The sequence below is a fragment of the Dermochelys coriacea genome, chromosome 4, assembly GCF_009764565.3.
Source record: "Dermochelys coriacea isolate rDerCor1 chromosome 4, rDerCor1.pri.v4, whole genome shotgun sequence".
NCBI lineage: Eukaryota > Metazoa > Chordata > Testudines > Dermochelyidae > Dermochelys > Dermochelys coriacea.
The window spans coordinates 35,817,116-35,842,866 of NC_050071.1; the positions used below are offsets into that span (position 1 = coordinate 35,817,116).

The following is a 25,751-nucleotide window of genomic DNA, read 5'->3' on the forward strand; positions in this document are numbered from 1 at the left end:
ACTGAAATTTATGGCAGAGGCCGACCTCCTTTACAATCCTCACAAAGCTTTCTAACTTTGGAGCATTTGTCTGCTCTCTCCCAGGATAAACACCTGCAGTAAACTCCCCAAGAAAGCTGGATAGATAGGAGATTAATGTGGCTGTAATAGCGGAGCAGTGTTTTCAGCATTATGCCCGCTCCCCAGGTAGATGAGTCTTTTCCGAGATGATACCAATTATTTATTGCTGAAACATCTGTTGATAACTGCAGCTGCCCTTGTTAAACAAAGCATATCATGGGGTCACAAACTATAGGGACCTAAAATCTTACCGCATGCTAGTTTTAAACCATTCACCAATACCCCCTGAAATCCATGGGTTACCGTCTTCTTCGATGTTTCATCATGCCGTTGAAAATACTTTGTAAACACTGTGCTGCCCTTCCCCGTGTGCTTTGAAGTATTATTTCATCTTCATCGGTAATTTATATTCCAGTGCTATTGTACTGTGGGGGGAAAAAGGGAAAACCTTTTTTGTTTTCCATTTAATTGTAGATCGACTGACATTTTGACCTGTATTATTAGTATTAGTCAGGAAAAGGGATTTTTTTCCCTCCTTCTCGTCCTCCCCCCATTTTTTTTTTCTTAATTTTAAATAAAATTTCAAGGCAGAGCAAGAGCTCCTTCAGCTCTTTGAATCAAAGGCTGGGGGAAAATGAGGCTGAAAAGGAATGTTTACAGTCTGATAAGGAAAGATAAAAGTCTGAACAGCTTTTTTTTTTTTCTTTTGTAATGTGGAGGGCAAAGAGATAATTAAATTCTCTGAAAGAAAAATAAGCCTTTGTAAATATGAGGAAAACCTTTAACAATTTTCATCTCCATTTATGCTAAATTATTATGTTTAGAATAAGTTCTTAAATTTAATGAACTAAGGTTTGTAAAAAGAAAAGGAGTACCCGTGGCACCTTAGAGACTAACAAATTTATTAGAGCATAAGCTTTCGTGAGCTACAGCTCACTTCATCGGATCCAAATGCATCCGATGAAGTGAGCTGTAGCTCACGAAAGCTTATGCTCTAATAAATTTGTTAGTCTCTAAGGTGCCACGGGTACTCCTTTTCTTTTTGCGAATACAGACTAACACGGCTGCTACTCTGAAACCTGTCATTATGTAAGGTTTGTAAAGTACTTTTGAGACCTTGAATGGAAGGCGCTTTATTACCATAGAGCGTTGTTGCTATTATGAAGTGTCAGATTTTGATACCCTTACTCATGTTGTGTAATGACTTACTTGGTGAATAGTTCATTGATTTCTTGGTTCTACTCAAAGGGAGTAAGTGTATTGGAATTTGGTCCTCAGCATTTGGCTTCTTCTCACATTTTTAAAACTGGTGTATCAGTTCCTGGTGGCTGAATCTGGAGGAGGCACAAATAGTTTGTCTGACCTATCAAGGTGAAACTGCTCCGCTTAGTATTTGTTTCAGAATTTTTGCTTTTCCAATATGACTAAAAGATTATTTCCCTCCCCCACAATTTTTTTTTTAGTCCTATTTGGGCCAAAGTCAATGGGAATCTCCCCTGCATCTCTTAGAAACGTCTTCTGATGAAAATTCACGGGCAAATCCAAATGACCATCCCAATTTAACTGGCTCGACAAAGCATTTCTCACCTTTTTTTAAACAGACAAACAGGTTTTTAAAGGAGTGGTCAGCTAAAAGTGAGCACATCTCGCAGCTAGCTACAGTGGACCTCATTCTGCAGGCCTTCTTCAGCCAAAATTCCCACAAAGTGGGTTTTTTGCTGAGTAGAGACTTCAGGATGGAGCTCTTTATTTGTATCTAAAGCCTAAAAAATGTTCCAGTTGTCAGTGAGATCCTAATGCTTCCAAACCCCAAACATTTGGAAGCAATAGGAGTTTTGTTTTACTTATAAGACTGCTTTTGTTTTCCCTTGTCAGACCTTGGTTGCAACCTTAAATCTGGAAGAGTTATGCCCTCTCCATAAGAAAATCACACACACACTTGCAGAACTAAGACAGGACTCCTGGCCCTTCTGTTCCAAAACCTGAGGCTTCTGCTGCTTATATTAGCTCTCTGAACAATCTGTTAGGTGTAAGCTATCAAAATGTCCGTATGTTCTGCTATCAGCCTATAGAGGGCAACATGCCCACACACACACACACACATATGTGAGTAGCTTCATTGTGGAACAACTATATGCTCATGGGTTTCAGAGTAGCAGCCGTGTTAGTCTGTATTCGCAAAAAGAAAAGGAGTACCTGTGGCACCTTAGAGACTAACAAATTTATTAGAGCATAAGCTTTCGTGAGCTACAGCTCACTTCATCGGATGCATCCGATGAAGTGAGCTGTAGCTCACGAAAGCTTATGCTCTAATAAATTTGTTAGTCTCTAAGGTGCCACAGGTACTCCTTTTCTATATGCTCATGAGCAGTCATCTGGTGTCTTAGTCATGTCATTTAGTGATTTACCGGCTTAGGGCCCTATCCTGCTGTTACTGAAGTAAACGACAAAAATCTCCCATGAGATTAATGGGAGCAGGATTGCACCCTGTTATAGTACTTGTTGTATTTATTATATTAAATATTTGTAATTATCATGGACCAGGATGCTATTTTGCTGGGTGCTGTACAAACACAGAACAAAAAGATAGTTCCTGCACCCAAAGAGCAAGAGGGCAAATGGGTACAGATAGACAAGGAAATAATGAGATAATACTGGTCACCATAACGGGCAGTGGCCTCATCAGCATCCTAGCCGTTGACAAGTTTTTTGTAGGCATGAGGGCAAAGAAGAGTTACTCTAAACCATCCACAAGAATCATTAATAACTTTGCTTTATTGAAAATCTGTTTTTCTTTTTCAAATGTAGCCAGCATATGAAGTTTCAAGGAAATTTAACTACGTGAAAAGCTGGAAGGGTTAAGAGTAAGCCAGTTTTGACTAGAGGGAGACCAGCCTTAAACAGAAGTCAATTTCAAGTAATGATAACTCTTTTTTATTATTAGAGTAGTGTCAAGGGACCAGCCAAGACTGGGTCCACACATGGTGGTAGGCCCTGTTCGCACAAGTAGACAGTCCCTGCCCCCAAAGAGCTTGCCGGTTAACTAGACAGGAGAAACACAGGATGAGGGCAAGTGGTATAACTCACAATCAGAGTGAACAAAGTAAAACAATATTTAATGACTGTTAACTAAAAATACATTTTCTGCCAGGTTTGAAGAAAATATATTAATTTATTTCTATGTACTCACAATAAATGTGGCAATTTTCAGACCAAAACAATTTTCCAAGGCAAAGTTATTGGGAGATTGTGGGGAGGGAGTCTAAGATAGGCTATTGTAATGGGAATTAGTTGCAACCTTAACTTCAGGAAAGCTTATTCAGTCCTTACATGGACAAAATTCCATGAAGTTAATGGGAATATTCAAGTCAATGGGAATTGTGCCTTAATGAGGACTGAATACGCTTTCCTAATGAAATGTTTAGAAGCTAACATTAGAGAAACAGTCCTGATTAAGATGTCACAGGTGTGCCTGACACTTTAGAGATGGGAACCTTTGAAACAGCAGGAAAGAGGGGGAGCTGAGTATTTAGCTTTCTCTTTTTTGTACCTGTTGATAAGGTAACAAACAGCATTATAATCTAAAGCCCTAACTCTCGGCCCTAGGCCTTTAGCTGTCCAGGCTGACCTTTTGCTACCTGACTTACATTTATAAGAGCTCCCTTAGGTGATCCAAGTGTAAGGGAGAGTCAGGTAACTGAGATCTGTAGTTTTGTTTCTGTCTGGTGCTGAGTACAGGGCAAGAAGGAATTCATGCCATCACAGGCTGCCTTTCATTTCTACTGATGCCTACATCCCTAGCATCCCAGGTCTTTCTTTCTTTCTTTTTTTTTTATTGAGAAATATCACAGAACAGCTTTTATAAGCATCAGTTAATGGCAGTTCTCTAATTATAATCCATGATTTGCAGTGCTCAGGAAACTGAAATAGGTACAAAACCAAAACTTCCCATCTGATCTGTTGGATCAAAGAACAGTTTACCTGTTGGATCCTGTGGTAAATTAGCCAAAGTTACTTGTGTTAATGCTGAAAGCGTCTAGGTCTGTCTGGTAAATGGCCACAGTATATCTGTCTATTAGTCTGAGTGACCAATGACCATTTTAAAGTATTTAAAGAGAGACAAGGTGGGTGAGGTAATATCTTTTATTGGACCAACTTCTGTTGGTGAAAGAGACAAGCTTTTCAGCTACACAGACCTGAAGAAAAGCTCTGTGGAGCTCAAAAGTTCATCTCTTTCACCAACTGAGTTGGTCCAATAAAAGATATTAGTTCACCCATCTTCTCTCGCTAATATTCTGGAGCCAACATGGCTACAACCATACTGTAGGAAACCTTTTAAAGGTATGATATCTTGAGGGATATAAATTAACCCTGTTAATTCCCAGTTTTCAAATGATAGTATAGCAGTATATTCAAGCCCTGGTGATTCACAAAACATTACATCTTAAAATCACATTGTTCTGACTACCAGCATGCATTTTGCCTCCACCTTCAACTCTGACCAGATTTTAGTGGCTCATATCTTGAGAATTGTTAGACCAGGTAGAAGAGGAGGAGGAAGGAATTATAAATTCTGATCAGAAAGCAACATTGAAGTAAATGGTTGCTTTGCCAGTGACTTCAGTGGGCATCCATCTTATATATTTAAATGCCCCCCTTTACTGTATTTATCCTCACAACACTCCTGGGAAGTATTATTGTCCCCATTTTACAGATGGCCCAGATCATCAAAGATATTGAGATGCCTATTTCCCATTGATTTCAATTGGAGTTAAGTGACCAAATATCTTTGAGGATCTAGACCTAAGTGACCTGCCCAAGGTCACACCAGAAGAGTAGGGAATCAAACCTGACTCTCCTTAGTCCAGTGGTTAGGGCACTAGCCTGGGACTATCTTTCCTCTCATAGCAGGCAGAAACTTAGCACTTGCATAGCAGTTTACATTTTTCAAGTACTCCCTGATACTTAATAACTAATCTTCCTGGGGTTATGGTGAGTGCCCAAAGGGACTCAAGCTTCGTTTTCCTGATTCTAACATCCTCAGAATTCCTCAATGGCAACATAGCCTCAGAGGTTCACAAGTGAATATTTATCCATGTGTTCTCATGTGTATAAAGTCAATGTGCTGTTAAAGCTTAGAACAGGAAATGAAAAATATATAGTAAATGTAATTGCCAGAGAATTAAACTGAAAAGAGAGAGTGAGTTTTTGATTCTTGAAAGCTGTAACTGTTCCAGAACTTAGTTCTCATCTGGTGAAGGAAGACATTTACTCAAAAAATAAAGATGTTCCAAGGTTTTTAAATTCCTTTGTATTTGGGGCTACTAATAACAGGCCCAATCAATCAATGGAAAAACTCTCAACGACCTCGGAAGGGAATTGGGTAGGGCTTGTATCAGAACTCCCAGAAGTTACATAAGAAGTGAGGTAGTGGTGTCTACCAGTTTGAGCAGGGAATTAGATGTCCAGAATCATGTTCTATTCCAGACTCTGCCACTGATTTGCTATATGACTAGGGCAAGTCATTTAACCATTCTTTGCTTCAGTTAACCCATATGTAAAATGTGTGTTAGAGAACATAGCAACCTCACAGAGATGCTGTGAGGTTTAATTCATTAGTTTTTGTAGAGGACTATAAAAGATTGGCAGATAAAGGAACTATATTATTCTACAGTTAGATTATTAACAAAGATTGACAGAGAAACCCAGTGCAATGCCACAGGATTAACCATTCCCAACAGATCCAGTCTCCACTGGAGAAGATGGGCTTTGCTAACAGTGCATTATTCAAGTCCTTCAGTGCCATATCCTTCAATGCCTTGGCCTTTCATTGATTGGCCCACAGCTAATATAGATGGATGGAAGAAATATAAACAAGTAATAGACAATTTCTTAGGATTTATTTACATAGATGAGATGTAAATTTTGTGTAAATTTTGGAAAAGATCTAGGAAATATAACTGAAACCACTGGAAATATGCACCATGAAAATTCCTTCCTGATGCTTGCATTTAGGATCTCTGAAGAATTTAAATTTTCACTAACAAAATAAATGAAAGCTGAAGTGTTCAAACATGAGTTCCTACAGCTAGGCACATAGTTCCCTAGTTAGACGCAGAGATGAATGCAGGATGAGTTAATGGTGCTCAGCATCTTTGAAAATTAAGCCGTTTATTAGCTGCCTAAGTTTCTACCCCTTTTAGTTGCAAAGGCATCTTTCCCAATGTGAACTTTCCTGAGTCTGCAGATGAACACTCTTTTCATGGGATGCTTACCTATGTGTTCATTGCTTTGTAAATAGACAGACAGGCGTGAACCAGTATTTCATTTATTTGTGCTTTTAATTCCTGTTAAATCAGTCATCACATTAAGGGTTCCCCAGTCTTCTTCCCCTCCTCCTCTTCATTCATTATACACCAGTAATATCCATTTTACACAGTTCCTGCCAGGTCTAGTGCCAGATGGCTCTGGTTCTGAGTTTGTGTCCTGTCTTGGGAACAGCTGCCATTGTCAATGCAAAGAAGGTGTCATGGCTTTGAACCCAAAGCTGGGACCCAAACTTGAAGCTCTATGTGGGGCGGAGCTATAGCACTAATGCAAGAAACCATGAAAACAGCACACACTTCCACTCACTGCTGTTAAGCAAAAGCCCTTCACTTTCAGTAAAGGCTCTTTTGCATTTTTCCCAATCAACCATGTATAGAAATCTCATGCAAACTTAATTCCATCACCACCTGACTCCGCTTCCCAGCCATGAGGTTCCTCTTTGTATCATAAACTCAATTAGACATATGCATTTCACTTCATGGAAACAGATGTTGAAACAAAGTGTGTATTTATTTCTCTCTCCCTTTCTCCCCCTAGAGCTAGACACATACAGACACTCTCTAAAATGATAACAATAGGAAATATAGTAAACGAGAAAGTCCCCAATGAAGGACAAAGGGGCTTAAGTGTCCATGTATGAGCAGCAGATCTGAATTTCTGATTGCTCTCAGTTAGGCAGTTACACCTTTGAAGTCGGTGGAGTTACTCTGGGTTTATAATGATGCTATGGAGAGCAGAACTGGGTCCTCTGTCTCAGTCTGTTTAAAAGTAGTTTTGAGAGTTTCTTTGTACATGATTTTGTTTACATACCCAGCATGGCAGTTATCCAGCACTGTCTTTGGATGCTAAGGAATTTTAAAGCCATGTTATTTAGCAACAAATGAAAGAAGTGAATATTAATTTCTTAGTGTACTGGTAGAAACACAGGAACATGACAAGGACTGATACCACTTACTTTACTATGTGCCACACAGCGTGCAGCCATTCCTTTTTTTTAAAAAAATAGCGAAGATTCTCCCCCGGGCTTGACTTTTCTACATTTTGAGTCCATTTGGTTTTGGAGAGAGACGCAAGAGGCTTCAGCTTTGAGCAGAGAGCTAAATTATGCAGCTGCAAGGCTGCCAGGCCCTCCAGAATAGGATGCTTCGTTTAGATTTTTCACAATGCTATTGAAGTGCTTATTTTCCTCCTGAAGAGACACAAACAGATGCAAACTTCTGTAAACACTTTAGAAATGAATTCAGTGAGTTTGGCCTCTCAGCAGTGCTCAATAGCTGACAGAAAAATGTCTAATTAGTGCAAGTGGAAATAATAGGGCCACTTGGATTCCTTCCATCCTCCTCCAAGTCTACTTTTCCTAGGAACTCAAAGACCCTTTTGTTTGGCAGGTCACCCTCTCTCAGGCTTTTGTGCTCCAATCTATTAAGGGAAGAAGGGGAGAAAAAATAGATTAGGCAATGCTCTGTGCTTAAATATATGGTGTGTTCATGAGCATTTAGAATGGGTAGTTTGCAGGGTCAGTTTACAGGTGCTTAAAGAGAGGGATTCCTCCATTGTGGGCAGGCAGAAGTAGGGCATGTGCACGCAGGGAGTGGGGAATCCCTTTCAAGTCCATCATTACAGCAAAGACCCTCTCTGGATCAGGAAAAAGTTAAACAAAAAAACAAAAATTAGAATACCTTCTTGAAGTGTGGAAAAGCTGGGAGATAGCAAATATGCTGCTATTGATTGGTTCCATTATCCTATCATATCCTATCCAAACCATCCCTGCCTTGCTTTCTTTATCGCCTGAGAGTTACATAGCAAGCTGTGTAGTAGTAGTACAAGTAGTAAGATCCCCTCTGTGAGCTTGATCCTGATCTCAGTTGCGTCAGTATAAATCGAGAGCAACTCTATTGATGTCATGGACCTACCCTGGTATAAAAACCCATATGAAAGGAAAATCAGGTTCAGTGGCCCAGATTCTCAAAGGTAGTTAGGCGCCTAACTCTCATTAGTTACATGTACACTTACGGTGGCGTGTAGCAGACAGACACTGCACAGCCAGCTAGTGCAGATATAAATATCAGTGTAGATGGGGAGAGAGAGCTTATGCAAGTAGAGTGGCATGCCCTACAGGCAGGACCCCTAGTGTATATTCCCTACACAACTTTCTATACGCCCAAGCAGTGCCTCTCATGTCTACAGTGCTATTTTTAGCAGTGTCGTGTCCCACTGTCTCCCCACAGCCAGAGCCATGGTGAACGGCTCCAGCAGTGAGGAAAGGCTCTGGCAGGGGGGCCTTTCCCTGCCGGGGCTTTTCTCGACCAGAACCTTTCCCCACTGGCTCCTCCTTGCCACAGCCTGTTCTTGCTGGGGAGCTGCTGGAGTTTTCGCTGCTTCTAGAGCCTTTCATTGTGGGGTGTAGCTACGCACCAGAGGGACAAGTGTCAATGCAGCCAACCCTTCAGTGTGGAGAGAGCTAAATGTGTGGTGCTTCTCCTTTACACACTGTTTTATAAGTGTAGACATAGCCATTGAGTTGGGTGCCTAAATATCTTTGAGGTTTTGGGCCAGTGTGCCTACAAGGAGAGCTAATGAAAGAGGGAAATGTTATAAGCCAAGTACAAACATTGTGTTAGCTGCCGAATTTTTTTTTTTTTAATTTTGCTGGTGATTTAGATAAAGTTCTCTCTCTCTTCAGTCACGCAGTATCTGACAGGGCTTTGAGGATTGATTCTGCTCTCTCACTCCAGTTTTAACACCATTGATTTCAGTGGAGTTACTCCTGATTTACACTGGTGTGAGGGAGAGGAGAGTCAGGCCCTTTTTGGAAGAGAGCTTGACGTACTAGATTTTTCAAACACTCATGGCTTTGCACTTTTCACTGTATAGAGAGCTCTTTACATCCAAGCATCTCAAAGCACCTGACAAAGCTGGATAAGTAGCATTACGAGCCTCATTTTTACAAGGCGGGGTAATTGATGGCTACAGGGAGGTTGTGAGCCAAAGACCTGGCTGGAAAGCATATTCTATGGCTGTGGAAGCACAGGAGGGATTGGTTCCCGACTATATCATATTGTAAGAGCCTCTTCTCGCTTCCTGAAGTGACCTGCGCTCCCCCTTCTCCCCTCTGTGAAGACAACTTTCACTTTTCTCTTACTTAAGACCGAGAGACTGTGTGGCCCATGGGAATTCTATAGAATATGATACAGTTAAAAGACAGTTTGGACAAGAAGGAAAGGACAATAACTTAACACTCCTCTCCATTCCTCCTACAACCTGTGCTCCCGGGGTGATTTTTTTGAGATAAGAAAAGAGGCTCTTTCCATGGTATAATGTACACATTTCAGTGAAATGATCATATGCTACTCTCCCCATCACAAGACAGGCCCTCAAAGGATGTATGAAATTCCTAATTTGAGCTTGTGGAGCTCTTTTCCTCATTGCCCCATTGTGTGTGGCAGAGGACAATGACTGATCCCCCAACTCCCCTGGAAAGGGCATGGTGTTTGGGCCCTAGCCTGGCAGATGTCCCAAGATCTGCATGGCTCTCTAGACACCCACAGAGGCTCTGGGCATCCACACTGCTACCCTGCTGGCCTCCCTTCCCCCTAACAGCATGCTCCTTCAGGAACTCTGGCTGATTCCTCATACTAGGAAGAAGGATCAGCCGCAGAGGGGACTCCAAGGGAGTTAATACTGCTTTAAAAATCATTAAAGGTGACCTGCAAAGGAAAAAACATTGGACTTCTGCCCTGTTTGTTTCTTTGTGATGTATAAAGGAGTGTTTGATCTTGTAATCTTAATGTTGCATTAATGCCAGTTATTTATATTTAGGGCTGATCCCGTAGAGAGCTGATTTGCCTCCTGAGAGGCCATAATTTCCTACGGGACTTTTAGGAAAAAAAGGAAAAGAAAATCAGGAGGTAACACTCACTGCTCCCATTTAAGATAATGGGAACTCCAGCAGTTCAGCAACACTGAAAATCAGGCCACTCATTTGGATTGTATTTAAATATTTATGCATGTGTAAATAAGTGGCCTGATTTTCAGAGGCACTCAAGTTTGAGTTTTCATCTTCACCTCTCTGTGCCTCAGTTTCCCAATTGCAAAATAGGACTAACTGTACTTACCCACCTATATAAATTCCTTGAAGATTTATGGATAACAGCTGCTGCACAAACTAGATTCGGTGCTCTTGCAGCTCTCAGTGACACCAGATGGGAATTGAGGAGGTGCTCGGTACTCGGTACTTACAAGCAGTGTAAGAGCTAGACATTACCATTATGACTATGAATTGGTTTGTTCATTTAAATTTACAAAGCACTTAACTACCATTCTAGGAGCAGTATAACAATTAAAAAGACAAAATAGGGACCAAAAATTACAAACCCATAAAACAAACTATCCAACCAGAAGCTTCCATACTAAAAAAAAATAAAAAAACAAATCAGAAAATAGACAGAAGTAATATTTATAATACTAATAAACTCTATTTAATCACTATCACCCTTACCAAAATCCCAGGAACAAAAGAATTGCAAGCAGATTGAGAAATGCATACAGTATTTCATCAACCAGCAGATATGTTTTTCCTAATGTCTATTTCTTCAATCTCTGTAAAATTGTATGACTGTCTGATAGCAAATAAGGAAGACTGTTTGACTGAAAATCTGGTCTAGTGCATAGTGTTATATAAGCAGCACCATTTGGCAAAGAGAAAAGGAGTACTTGTGGCACCTTAGAAACTAACAAATTTATTTGAGCATAAACTTTCGTGAGCTACAGCTCACTTCATCGGATGGCATCTTAGAGACTAACAAATTTATTTGAGCATAAGCTTTCGTGAGCTACATCTCACTTCATTGGATGAAGTGAGCTGTAGCTCATGAAAGCTTATGCTCAAATAAATTTGTTAGTCTCTAAGATGCCACAAGCCCTCCTTTTCTTTTTGCAGATACAGACTAACACGGCTGCTACTCTGAAACCTGTCATTTGGCAAAGAGTTATTAAGCCTGAGTGTATTCTGTAAACAGTTAACTGAACTTCTTTTACTTCTCCTGTTTGTGCCTGGCTGTCTCCTGTTTTTGGTGTTCTTTTCAGGTTTACTTGAAAGCCTCCATCATGGTCAAGGACTGTGCAACAGCAGCTGCTATTGTGTTCCTGATTGACCGATTCCTATATTGGGTGGATGCTTCCAGCAAACTTCTTCGGATTGCCAAAGGCCTGCACAAGTTGCAGCCAGCCACACCAATAGCCCCTCAGGTGGTTATTCGCCTAGCTCGCATCTCTGTAAATTCAGGTAACAAAACTCTTGTTAAGCGCTCGCTCTCTCCCTCTCCATTTTCTCAGCTCAGTTCTAATTAGGAGCTACTTGACTTTCAAGAGGATACTTTGTCCTATTCTGGGGATGACATTCCTATGATCCCAGTGCCATCTTTTCAAACCTAGATCCCACCCCCCCTGCATCCCTCCCACCTCCTCTTGCCAGCACAAAGGGCCTGGCATAAAGGGTTTCAGAGCCAAAAGCAGTAGAGAAAATTGTGAAAGGGTGTGGAAAATACTAATTGGAGCTTTTGTTCCTTAACAAATCTGGCCTGCTGGTTTCAAACAGAGGTATCTGAATTGCTGTACTTCTGACCAAGAGCCTTTAAAAAGTAGATTAGAATACTGGCATTTTCTCTGCACTGTCCCAGCCGTTTTTTCAGTAGGGCCACTTGACTATACAAACAATGCAGCTGACAGACCCACTAATGTAAATTGGTACTTCTTTTCATCATTCTTGGAGCGTGGATGGTACCTGAATGGCTTTTAAAGTATCTTCCCATTATTTCAGGACCAAAGGTAAAAGGAGAAGCTGACTGAACCTACCCTGGTTTTAACAACTCAATTTAAATTACATGATTTTTTTTTGTAAAATAATGACAATAGAAACTATAATTTACCTTTCATAACCATTCTTATTTCTATCCGTGTGTTTCTAATGCTCCCATTGCTGTGGTGTCTAGGCACCAGAATGTTCGTACTTTGGGCTGGTGCTGCAAACATATAACTCTACTCACATGAGCAGTTCTGTTGATGTCAGTTGTACTGCTTGTGGAGCCAAAGCTGCCTCAGTATGATAAGGATGGTAAAACAAGGCCTCGCAGCATCTCTCTTAGCATTCAAACCTGCCAGTGTGTGACCCAGGCCATTGAAATGGGAGAAGAATGGCTGAAATGTGGAACACCTGTGTTTTGTTGAATGCTGTGCTGTCACTGGCAGCTTTTACTGGTTTTTTCCCTGTAAAGCCTGTGTTTAGGATGTTTCCTTGCTGCATGAATTCAATACCCAGGTTCTTAAATCTGTTATTGAGGAGGGGTAGTTATCCCAGGTTGCTTAGAGGACTAGGGGTTTGGGAAGAAGGTGCCTCCCTGGGTTTGTTGGGGGATCATGGGGAGAGGGATTTAGGCTGCCCCCAGTACAATTCAGGCCAGGCCATGCATTTCCCCAGTTGAGCTTTTCTCACCTCCTTCCATCTCCCTAAAATTAAATCTGTCCTATCACCCTACCTCTCTGTAGCGCATCAGAGCTGCTGCCCCTGCTCCTCTCTAGCCCTCCCCTCTAAGGAACAGAGGGGGAGCCCAGGGAGCTGGTGGGACAACTACACGCGAGAGTGAGAGAGAGAGAGTGTAGAAGGGTGTGGAGCTGCTCAGCCTGCAAAGAGACCAGCAGCTCAGGGCCTGTTCCCTCCCTCTTCCCCAATCCTCTTCTGTGAATGATGTAGCAGCCTAACCTCCTCACCCCTCCTTGGTCCAAAACCACATCTCTGTGCTTGTGATCAATCTCCGGGAGCAGCTCCCTATTCCCTGAAGAGGGGTTGAGGGGATCGGGAACCATAGCTGCTGGAGGACAGTCTTCTCCTTTCCTCCACTATCTGCCACTGTTTCCTGTCCTTGGAGGACATCATCTCAGGGTGGGGGAAGAGGCAGTGTGAGTGGCACAGTGGAGAGCTCAGCCCAAAGGGCTAGATTATGCCTGTTCAGAGCAGCCCTACATTATGGGAAGGGTGGAGCACCACAGGCAAGCTGAGGCCTTTTAACGAGTTCAGCATACTATCCTCATTATGACCAGCCGAGTGGCCCATGAGGAGGACACAGCCATGGCACCCACCTACTCCCTGCCCTCCTTTAGGTGCTGACCCCTGTAGGGAGCATCTCAGAAGCAGCTCTGTGTAAGGTGCATTTCTCCCTCACCGCAGCTGGGTGGCTGTGCAGGGGCCAGACCTACATGATTGTAAGTAATATTGTAATATCTAGGGTACTGGAAAGAATGAGGCAAGGCCCATAACTGTGCTAGGGGTTGTTGTTTCTGTTAACAAATATTTTTTTTTATTTATTACCCCAATTCTACAAACACGTTGTACTGAGCATATCACATGAATGCAATGGGACTATTCGCAGCAGTAGTTCTGCACTCTAGTGTTGACAGGATGGAGCTATAGAGCAGGAGTTCTCAAACTATGGGTCACAACCCCATTTTAATGGAGTCGCCAGGGCTGCCGTTAGACTTGCTGGGATCCAGGATCGAAGCCTGAGGGTTTCAGCCCTGAGTGGTGGGGCTCAGGCTTTGGCTTCAGCCCTCAGTGGCAAGACTGAGGTTACAGGGCCCCCTTCCCAGGGCTGAAGCCCTTGGGCTTTGGCCCCACTGATTAGGGCAGTGGGGCTCGACTGGGCTCAGGCTTTGGTCCCACCTCCTGGAGTTGTATAATAATTTTTGTTATCAGAAGGGGGTTGTGGTGCAATGAAGTTTGAGAACCACTGCTGTAAAGTAATACATATTAACTCGGCATACAGGATTTTCTAAGTACAAAATAGTGCAAGTGTTCTAGCTATAAAGTATCCTACTTTACCATTTCTTCTGTGTTTCTGTGCATGCAAAATTACATGTGGCATTCAGTTTACATTCAGGTGTCCTTTATTTCCTGACCATTAATTTATGTCTAACTGTGAGTGTTTAACAGCAGTCCTAATTTCAGAAATGTACTTTTATACATTTGTATAATTAAAAACACTTAAACATGAACACTGAATGCATTAGGAAGATGGAGACTAACTAGAATAGACAGACTTTTATTCATGAATAGTTCAATGCCATCTAGATTACATAATGCATTTTTATGTTCATCTATCTTTTGGGGTTCTTTTTTCAGGAAAACTTTTAAAAGCTGAGTATATTCTAAGCAGCCTTATAAATGACCATGGAGCAACAGGTATGTCTAAGTCATCATTTCTGGCAGTTTTATAATTTTTTTTAGCTAATTGAATCACTCACCACACTCACACAAACTTTAAATATTATCATTTACTGCGCAACCATTATTAAACTCCTGATTTTGCAATGACTTACACCAGGCATAATGCTTCCTACCAATATTAGTCAGAATTCAGTGGTGCTGCTAACAGTAGTAGCCTGATAAGAAATAATACTGATAACTAATATGGATTGCAATGTTCTCTTGCAGCTTGATCATGCATTCCTTGTGCACCAAAAACTCCCACAAAAGCCCTTTTGTTGTTAGTATTTATTTCCTTTTTAATTATTTTATTTTTAATGCCCAAAAATGTGGTAGGCAAATTACATATTTCCCTTCTCTCTGCTCTTTACCATGAAAGAGAGATATGTGGACAAGGAAGCTTACTCTTTTCAAACTTCCCTAATTCATTCAGGGCCCAAACTCTACGAACCTTTACTTAGGTCAAGAAGTATCCTGCACCTTTGACTGTATCACTGGCACTCTGCCTGCTGATTTCTCTCCGATTCTAAACCTTTGGCCAGTTTCTGATTTTTTTTTTAACTCAGATTGTCAGAGAAATGTTTCTCTCTTTCCTCCCAAAATTACTCGGACTTTATGCACAAAATGAGGAATATTGTGTCCTGTGCCAATCATAATTGGTTCACTATATAGTGACCACCAGAACTAAAAAATTGGGATTTGTACCAATGGAAAAGAAAGAATTCCATCTTTCACAGCACTGGTTTCTAGCCTTGGAAAGGTCTGAAATATTGGACTTAAAAGTCATAATATTTTTGTGCTATTTTAGAACACTATTAGAATTTTTATAAATACTTATTTGTTATCATTACTCTCTCCCTCAGAGGTCTATACAGTTGGAGTCAGAGTTTGCTTTACGGGTGGAAGGATGTGCAGTATTGCCAACCCCAGGTGCTCAGTAATCACGAGTCAGGCCCCAAAAATCATGAGATTGGCTTAAAAATCATGAGATTTTTTTTTTAAATTATACATTTTTGGTGCTTTTTCTTTGCCTTTATGCTTCACTTCGGTCATGTTTTCAAGTTTTTCTCCAGAACGTTGAGGGCTAGAAACTTCCTTTTTTAAAATGAAAGATAAGTCTCTCAAACATCCACGCAAGTCCAGGAGCTGGGGTTGAAGAGACGTACCAAATATCAGAAGACTTGTGATTAAATCAGTGTGGTTGACAGTTTTGAATATGAACAACATTGCCAGTTTTAAAAAAATTCCAACCTCTGAGATAAGGTTATTTGCATGCTGTTCAGCGAGAATAATTGTTTTATGTAACCATAATTTGTGATGTGTGTAAATGTATGTCTTGTTTTCAATTATGCTTGGCAAACTTACTTATAAGTTAATAAAGTTTTGGGTGTGAACGTACAATATGTATGAAAGATGCCATATAACTATCAGACAAAAATAAGAATGTAGATGCCTAAACATTATTTGATGAAATTATGAGCACTCTAGTTTTAAGATGCATAACATATTAATAAAAGAAAAGGAGGACTTGTGGCACCTTAGAGACTAACAAATGTATTTGAGTATAAGCTTTCGTGAGCTACAGCTCACTTTATTGGATGCATTTCCACTGAATGCATCCAATGAAGTGAGCTGTAGCTCACGAAAGCTTATGCTCAAATAAATTTGTTAGTCTCTAAGGTGCCACAAGTACTCCTTTTCTTTTTGCGGATACAGACTAACACAGCTGCTACTCTGAAACATAACATATTGATGTGTGATTGGCACAGGCTAAAAAAATTTGTTATGCTGCCATTTATACATTGCCACAAATATATTAATTAATTTAAGTATCACTTCAGTTAATATTTGTGATATTTAAATATTTATTAATATTTAGCCACCCTTGCAAACCGCTCTGAAATCTTTAGTAGGATATTCCATAAAAGTGCCAAATATTATTATTATTACTACTACTATTATTATTTTATTATTAACATTATTTTATTGCTGTTGTTCTAAGGTTTATCTAAAAACAATTGGTATGAAAGCTTTATACTGGTCTATATCTCTCTGAGTTCTTTTACTGTTCCATCACCTTTGTATCTCAGTACCTACAAGGTATCTAAAGCCCTAATTCAAAGCCCACTGAAGTCATTGGAAAGACGCCAGTTGATTTCATTGGGATTTGGATCAGATTTTAAGGGCTCAGGAACCACCAACAGCTGTCACGCTCCAGTGAGTGTTTAAACTCTCGTTTCAGGCGTGTGGCTGTATGACAAGGAAAGTGATAGGATTCTTGTTCAGTCAGTCTGTATACAGATCAGAGGACAGATTCTGCAAAAGCTTGGTAAGTTCACACTCTGCAGCCAGACACTTTTCCATGCAGTGATTTCACCATTTAAGCGTTAAACTAATTACCCATGTTCACAACTTACTAAAAAGAAATTCCTGTGTTAAGTAAAGACTTGGCTTATCTAAAATTTCCCCCTGGTTTCCCTGACAGAGAAAGCCACATAAAATTAGCTCTACTCACAACTGGCTGAGACAGAAAACACTTGCAGCTAGCAAGAGCCCATTTATCAAACAAATGTAATTTACAGATCGTCAATCTGTTTGCTGAGACAACCAGAAGATATGCACTTGTAAATGCTGTTCCTTTTCTTATTTTTAATATTCAAGCAATTTCCCCTTTTTCAACATTCTTTCCTGAATTGCCAGCCCGTAACTTACCCCCATAGAGCTGTCATGGAAATTCCCTGGGCAGAGGCAAGAAGGCCCCAGGATGGTGGTGCAAAGAGCTGCTGTATGGAAGCTCTGCCCTTGGTAGGATGATAGCACAGCCGGCCTAATGCTATGCTGTGCCTTCCGAGTAAATTTGCATTTTCATGACTGCTAATCTAGGTTCTTTCACAAGCATACAACTTATCTTTATGAACAAACCAAAGCAATATGAAATTAATAAATGTAATGATGTAACTAAGCTGGAAAAGCATGGTAGAATGGTTTTATACAGTCTTGAAATCTCCCAGCTCAGGTTAGGTGAAATAAACTCATCTAATTTAAAGCAATATAGAGCTATGTTGTAAATTAAAGAAGCAGTCTGCTTATTGATCATTTCTCTGCTTTATTTCAGGAATGTGGTATGAGGCAGCGGAGCTGATTTGGGCTTCAATTGTAGGCTATTTCAAACTGCCTCAGCCAGATAAAAAGGTTATTGTTTTTTTCACCCTGAATACTCGGACTAATTCCATGTTAAAAGAAAAGGAGTACTTGTGGCACCTTAGAGACTAACAAATTTATTTGAGCATAAGCTTTCGTGAGCTACAGCTCACTTCATCGGATGCATTCAGTGGAAAATACAGTGGGGAGATTTATATACACACACAGAGAACATGAAACAATGAGTTTTATCATACACACTGTAAGGAGAGTGATCACTTCAGATGAATGCATCCGATGATGCAACTAGATCCCTAGTTGGTGTAAATGTCTTTATCTTTGTGTCTTGTACAGCACCGTCAAAAATAGAAAATAAAATGGAAAAAACGTTTGTTTGTTTGTTTTTTATTTTTCAGGGAATTGCTACATCACTGGGTATTTTGGCTGACATCTTTGTTTCCATGAGTGAGAGAGATTATAATAGTTTTAAAAACAACTCTCAAGTTGACCTGGTAAATATTCATATATTAAAAGTCTTTTGCTGATCCTTATCTAGTTGCACCAAGCACAGCCAAACTTCCTACTCTTGTCCTTGCCCTGAGTGCTTGGGGAAGCTCTACAACACCAGACAACGAGTTCGTTATCTCACCTAAACACAAAGTGGGTGTCATTTCCCTCCAGGACAAATTGAAGGAACACTGTGAACATTGTTAAGACCAAAATTAGACACATCTTAAAACTTCCAACGTGATGGGAAGGGTCTCGGAGACACCAGAATTGGTATCGATCAGACCATTAGTGTAGATAATCTAGTAGCTTGCTCTGGCAATAGCCCAAGACTCATTAAAGAAGCTCTTATGGACGCAAAACGTGAGAGGTGTTGAGCATCTGCAAAACCCAATGGACTCAACTAATCACATTCTAAGGACCGTGCTCTATCCTGACTGAGTCCTGATCTTCAGTGAAATCAATGGCAATTTGCCTGAGTAATTATTATGTTTTAACTTCTTAAAGATCTCAGGATTCATCCTATAGGGAGTGGATGGTGTTCAGTGCATTTCAGAATTTGTCCTATAATGAAGTCATTTATTTCACATAACTTGAGAGGAGAAATCAGTTTTCCTCTGTACTAGAAGTGCAATCTGAACATAGCATTGCAGTGGAATAAACTGGAACTTTCATTTTCTTCTACAGTGTGCCAAGTCCTGTGGTCCTAAATCAGATCTTGCTCAGACAAAATTCCTGTTGAACTATGTTAATGTAAACAGTAAGGCTGCACAGTTAGTCAGAAGAAATCAGGCTATCTAGAAGTTAAGGTTCCCAGGGCAATTTAATTCATGTGCATTGGCTATATTTAGTATCTTCCTGTTTTCTGGTTAGATATATAGCTTAATTTCTGTTGGACATAAAATGACTACTACAAAATACATGGCCAATTTAATGTAGTTATAGGAATCCTCAATTTGCTGCTTTACCTGATTTATTTTAATGATCAAGTTGTAGCATTTCATTACATAAGGCCAAATTATGACTCATGTTCTCAGCAGATGCAGCTGGGCTCTGCAGTCAGATTAGTCCCACTGATTTCAATGGAACTATGCTGGATTACATTAGTGTAACTGAGATCAGACTCTCCTTTTATTTCCAATTATTTCCCACCATATTACTATTACCCTCATTATACAGTCAAGTCTTTATGGGTATGCAATGCTAGCAATGGAAGCCCAAGATTCAAACTCAGGCTCAAGCCTAACCCTGCTTCCATCCACACAAAAATTACTCTAACCTACGGCTCAGACCCAGGACCCCAGGAGGGTGGAGGATCTGAGCCTGAGTCAAACCATGACCCACAGTTCAAGCTCTGTTGCTTTGCAATGTAGACACAGCTCCGCTAGATCCATGCTCTGGGAGTCCACCAAAAGTATTCCATGAGCTAGCTGACTTTGTCCTCTGGACTGTCAAATTTTTCCACACTGTACCACAAATAAAGTGCTAGAGCGGCCACATTTTGGGAGGGTGCTAGGAAATCTGGGATATGGTTGGACTCAGAACCGCATAATGCAATGTAGATGCTCCAGGCCCAGGTTGGGGCCCAGGGTTCAAAAATTCCTAACCTAGGATTATAAATGAGCGTAAAGACTCAAGCCCTATGTTAACAAATCCAGGCTCTGCTAACTCAAGATCTACTAACCCTGGACTTGCATTGCAGTGTAGACATACCCTATAAGTGTTATTTGCCTTTGTCCACCACCACAAACGTGACATTACAAAGATGATGTAGTGTGTAAAGGAATTTTTATCCTGCTGTTTTAACAGAGCCTTCTCCAAGAGTTTGACCATCGCTTACTGTCAGCTGCTGAAGCCTGCAAGCTGGCAGCTGCCTTTAGCCAGTACACCCCGCTTTTTGTGCTCACAGCAGTGGTGAGTATGATTTCAGTTCACATCTAGGACTTGGGTAGGATGGTGCACCCTTCCCAGAACTCCTGTCTAAAACTACAGAGGAAGAAAGACAGACAGAGAGACAGATCCCCAGAGTGATAGTGCTTTTCAAGTTAATACCTCACCCCCATGCAACTCTAAGCAAATTTAGAATAAAGTAGCATAATCAGATATATGAGACAATCCTTACCTCATTTCCTAGAAATGCAGAAACGAGCTGTAAGAGCTGGTATCTGTTCCTTGAAATGCATGAAGAAATACCACTTTTTTCTTTTTATTTGGAACAGAATTCCAGATTTCTAATTCATTGACTTCTCATCCCTTTTCCTTTTCAGAACATCCGTGGCACATGCTTATTGTCCTATAGTTACTCCACAGAATGTCCTCCAGAGAAGAGAAAGTTCTATTTGTCTGAAGCTAAGGAATCCTTTGAAATTGGTCTCCTCACCAAGAAAGAAAATGACCCTGTCACTAGCAGGCAGGAGCTTCATAGTTTTATTAAAGCAGCTTTTTGCCTTACAACAGTTAATCGGCAACTCTACGGGCAGAGTGAGAGACTCTGTGAGGTGAGACAGCTATGTAGCGAAGCCATGGAGAAACTGTACACTTACTGCACTTCACCTTTTACAGAAGATCAAGACAAAGAAACACTTGCCAAAGAGATTATGTCTTTGATCATGTCTGTAAAGGAGCATTTACAAGTTCAAAGCTTTCCTAATTCAGATACCAGATCTTATGTTCCTGATAGCTACAAAGGTGGAGTAGAAAAGCCTATCTTGCGTGGTGATGTGAATTTTGAGAAAATCCTTGAAATGCATTCCCAGCATCATAGGTCAGTAAGTGAAGTGTTTGAAAGTACTTGCAGGAGCCAGGAAACCAGGCACAGAGAAGCCAAAATGGGAGCTTGCATCACTGCCTTAAAAACTGAAACTAAAAATGTAGACACTATGTGTAACACTGAAGAAAAATTATGCGGTGGCAAGGACATTGCCAAAATCTCTGTTTCACAAAACGCAAGAAGAAGCCGTGAGAGACTCCGTGGGCAAACAAGAAGGAGATGGATTAATTCTAATGCAATGAATGTCTCCCTTGTAGAAGAAATGGAGAGCAAGCCATTAGACAAAGTTACCAATGATGAAAATGGCATTTTCAGCAGTTTGCAAAGCAGGAGTCAAACCACTAGTTCTTTGAAGTCTTGGAGCAAGTTGTCAAAATCAAGTTCCTCGGCTAGCTGGGAGGAGCTAGATTGCAATGCTACCAATACACTTCCCAGAGATTGGCAACAAAGGGAAAACGGCTCAGTGGATGAGCAGTGTTGCACAGCCTCAACTGAATCTACTGAGGAAAATGTTCAAGGTGGGAGCCTGCACTCGTTGTCCTTCCAAACTCATCATCTCTCTCTTCAAGAGTCACAGGGTGGCTGTTCAGGTCCTTCTAAGCATTCATTAAAGAAAAATATGCTCTTTGCTAATAGACTAGCAGATGTGTCCTCAGCTTCCAGAGAAGGGCTCTTGCAGGGGACAGAACCTGAAAGGGATGCCTCAAAACAGAACGCAGGGGATGCCAATAGTATAGACTTCAGGAACAATGCTATTTCTTTCGTGGACTTAAAGGGTTCCCATTTTTCTGGTCCCAACAGACCTGAGAGGGAGATGATTTCCTCTTCCTTGGTAGAATTAGAATCCTTTGAAATGATTGAGTCCAGAACCAAGGTTAGCAATAGAGACTTCAGTGTTATTCACAGCCCTACTCTGCGCAGCAGAGTGGAAGGAAATGTAATAGATGCTGAGGGGTATAAAAGAATCACAGAGCCATTATCTAAAAATAATTATGTGTGGATTGACCCAGAAGGAGATACTGTAGACAAGACAGATGATCTGTCAGTTGAGCCTCATATACCTATAGGTAAGGTAGCTACTACTACATCTATAAGCAACAAGTCAAAAATAGCAAGTGATTCCTTTGTACATAACTGGATTAATAAATCTTCTGCTGAAATGGCTGGAAATGGGTCTTTTGAAATGCCTGAAGTTGACACCCAGGCAAATACAGAAAATGAATGGGAATTTGCTTTAAGCAATAGAGGGAGCTCAGTAAACAACTCTCCTGCCATGAATGCTCCAAGGCCTCAACTTAACCACAGGGTTGGGATCAGAATATCACCATCAGGGAGGAAGAAGCCAGAAGCTGACAACTTTAATGACTGTGCTACCACAGAGGAAGATGAAGCAGAAAAGAACAGGAACATTCTGAACAGCAGCCACAGCTCAAGCTCCTCTCTGAAATCATGGTACAAATCAGCTCAGTTTTCTAGCAGTTTCTCTGAACTCGAGAGTCCATCTTTTCTGAACTCCAGGGGGAGCTCTTTTGTCTTTGTGCCTGGGAGAACCAAAGAACAAATCCTAAAAGCTCGCTTTCTAGAGGATGATGACTATGAGAAGCTCTTGTCAGGTGTTAAGCATAACTGGCTAATGCAGAGACTGGAGTCTACTGGAATATTTAAGGCTAGACAACTCCATAAAGCATACTGTAAGTAACATCTCCCCTGTGTATATATGTTATGTGCCATCGTGATCCCAAACATAGTTATAAGAGGGTAAGAGCTAACCTTTGAAGGGATTTTGTACAACATGCAGGCTGGCACTCTTACTATGATGATGAACAAGGTATAAAACCCTCAAAGATAGATAGAAATCTAGGGTCTGATCTTGCAATTCTTATTCATATGTGTTTGTACACTGGCCATATAATTCAAAGGTTAGAGCACTGCCCCTGTAAACTGAGGGTCACATATTTGATTCTCATTTTGACTTATGCCAATAATTTAGATGAGAGTAGAGTAGGGACTGGTCCTTTTCGGTCTAAAACATCTATGAAACTATGTATGAGTAAAGGCTGCAGAATCAGGTCTGTACTTCTTACTAGGATCATATAGATCTGAAGGGTCTGGATATTTTTAGGCCCTCTTCATTTTTCAAAATGTTTACATTTAAATGAAAAAAGAGCCAAGCCAGGGGAGAACAACATTTTGGCTTAGTTTACTGTTTTAATATCATATCCAGTTTCTTCCTTTGATCTGTTAACCAAACCAAGTAAGACTGTACTGGTGCCAAAATCTCTCAATTATTTTTAATTTGTCTTAAGGTCCTTGTGAGTTTTATATTTTGTTCATTTCAATAAAACTCTGTTCTCAATCTGTGACTCTAGGAGCTCTGTCTGCTAGCTCACAAAGTTAATAAACAACTGAAGCGAAGCACTAGCTTAAAGTGTGGCTCTAATCCGAAGAGGGTAGGTTTTGATTAAACATTTTGATTGATCTGATCTGAAAAAAAAATTCAGAAGTTCAGTTTGTGAATATTGAGATTTCTACTTGTGATGGGAAAATTATTTGAAATCTTGAAAATTCTTGTGGAATCATTTCCTGCCCAGCTCTAAGTGCCATGGTCTATCTAGTACAGTATCCACTCTCTGACAGTGCCAGCACCAGATGCTTCAGGGGAAGGTATACGAGCCCTGCAGTGGGTAAATGTGAGAAAATCTACTTCCACATGAAGGTCTCCTCCTAATCCAGGGGAGGGAAAACTTTTTGGCCCGAGGGCCACGTCTGGGTATGGAAATTGTATGGCGAGCCATGAATGCTTACAAAATTGGGGGTTGCGGTGCTGGAGTGGGTGAGGGCTCTGGCTGGGGATGCGGGCTCTGGGGTGGGGCTGGGGATGAGGAGTTGGGGGTGCAGGAGGGTGCTCTAGGCTGGAACCAAGGGGTTTGGCGGGCAGGAGGGCAATCAGGGCTGGGGTTGGGGCATGGAAGGGGATCAGGGGGCAGGCTCCCAGAAACAGTTGCACGTCCCCTCCTCCGGCTCCTATGCAGAGGCGCAGCCAGGTGGCTCTGCAGGCAGCCCTGTGTGTAGGCGCTGCCCCTGTAGCTCCCATTGGCTTTCAGTTTCTGGTGGTTCCTGCCCAATGGGAGCTGCAGGTGTGTGCTTGGGGTGGGGACAGCATGCAGAGCCCCCTGACTGCCCCTACATGTAGGAGCCGGAGGGGGGATGTGCCACTGGTTCCGGGAACCGTGCGGAGTGGGGAAAGACCCTGACCTTACTCCCCGGCTGGAGCACCAGAGCGGGTCAAGCCCCAGACCCCACTTCCCAGTGGGAGCTTGAGGGCCGGATGTGGCCCCCGGGCTGTAGTTTTCCCACCTCTGTCCTAATCCTAGCAGTACATTGATTTTAACCATGAAGGTTTTATATCCCTTCCAAATTTGTGTTAGCATTAACTAATATAAGTCTAGATATTCTTATCAGTATAAATGTCCAGTGCCACACAATTTGGTGGTATTCAGGCTTATATATGAGCTAGAGGCTTATGACTGGCTTATAGCAGGGGCATTACAGAGCAGGAGTGAAATGCATTTGATTCTTCCTGTAGATATTTTGTGTTCTCTACTTGCTAATAGTTTCTGGGCTCCCTAATCATTTAAACTTTTATTAGTGTACAAGACAGGGACAGGAAACCCCAAAGTAGCCCTACAGTGTGGCCTGCAAAAGCAATGCATTTTGCTTAACTATCTTATATATTTCCACTTATGGATGAGCTTCTACAAAAGATGCTGTTTCAATACTGCACTGTAATAGTTGAGTGTGACAGGATAGCAGAGCTTTGAAACTTTGTCTGGGCATGGACATCAATCCCAACAGAAAAAATTGACAGCTCTTAGATTTCATCCTTGGTTACTGGTATAGAACAACCTTGCTAAAGAAGCTGTCAGTTTCATGTGAGGGGGTTTTCTTTTGGTAGCTGCTCTTCTTCTGAAATACTCGAAGAAATCTGGGCTGTGGACAGGCCAGGAAACAGCTGTGTATATTGGCGACTACCTGAGCGTGGCGAAGGAAGGCAAACAAAGGAATGCATTTTGGATACACTTTCTGCATCAAGAAGAAACTTTGGGAAGGTATTGATCAAGCACAAATTGCTGAAGTGAAATTTTAATCAGGGCTAATTCTGCACACATAGGAACATGGCAATTGCCATACTGGATCAGACCCAAGGTCCAGCTAGTCCAGTGTCCTGTCTCTGACAGTGGTCAGTACCAGGTGCTTCAGAAAAAGGTGCAAGAAACCCCAATGTTATAGGGGAATTGTGGAATAACCTGCTCCCAGGGAAAGTATTTCTTCCTAATCTCCATTAATTAAGAGCTGTTAATATCCTGAAGCAAAAGGGTTTTATAGCCCTTCCAAAGCTCCTGGCTATTTGATTGATCCTCACTATTATAGCTCTGGATATTCTTGTTACCCAGTTTGATTTTGAAGTTATGGTCTTTCCATAGGGACAGGTATTTAAAAAGAACCAATTGCTTCATTATTGTTTTCTATGTTATCTGACACTGTGTTACATTTACTGTCCATTTTCCTATTATGCCCTTGGGCTTGTCTACATACAAACTTGCACAGAAGTAAGTGAATGGATTTTATTTCACACCTTTTGTTGTTTCAAACTCTTTCATTTTGAATTAGAGTTTCCTATTTACGATT

At 41.1% G+C, this 25,751-nt stretch overlaps 1 protein-coding gene across 17 annotated transcripts in view; it reads left to right on the forward strand.

The window, feature by feature from the left end:
• The window catches only part of ALPK1 (alpha kinase 1), an 80,064-nt gene that overhangs the window by 49,418 nt on the left and 4,895 nt on the right, over positions 1 to 25,751 (forward strand). For 16 of the 17 annotated variants that reach the window (XM_043513532.1, XM_043513528.1, XM_038400584.2 and 13 more), the window contains 8 exons: positions 11,473 to 11,671; positions 14,561 to 14,620; positions 16,887 to 16,973; positions 17,760 to 17,836; positions 18,202 to 18,297; positions 20,102 to 20,206; positions 20,560 to 22,753; positions 25,018 to 25,171. In XM_043513532.1, coding sequence (XP_043369467.1) covers positions 11,473 to 11,671; positions 14,561 to 14,620; positions 16,887 to 16,973; positions 17,760 to 17,836; positions 18,202 to 18,297; positions 20,102 to 20,206; positions 20,560 to 22,753; positions 25,018 to 25,171 — 2,972 coding nt within the window. Of the gene's footprint in view, positions 1 to 11,472; positions 11,672 to 13,542; positions 13,645 to 14,560; positions 14,621 to 16,886; positions 16,974 to 17,759; positions 17,837 to 18,201; positions 18,298 to 20,101; positions 20,207 to 20,559; positions 22,754 to 25,017; positions 25,172 to 25,751 lie in introns of those variants that run through there. The other variant, XM_043513537.1, reaches the window with a different exon arrangement.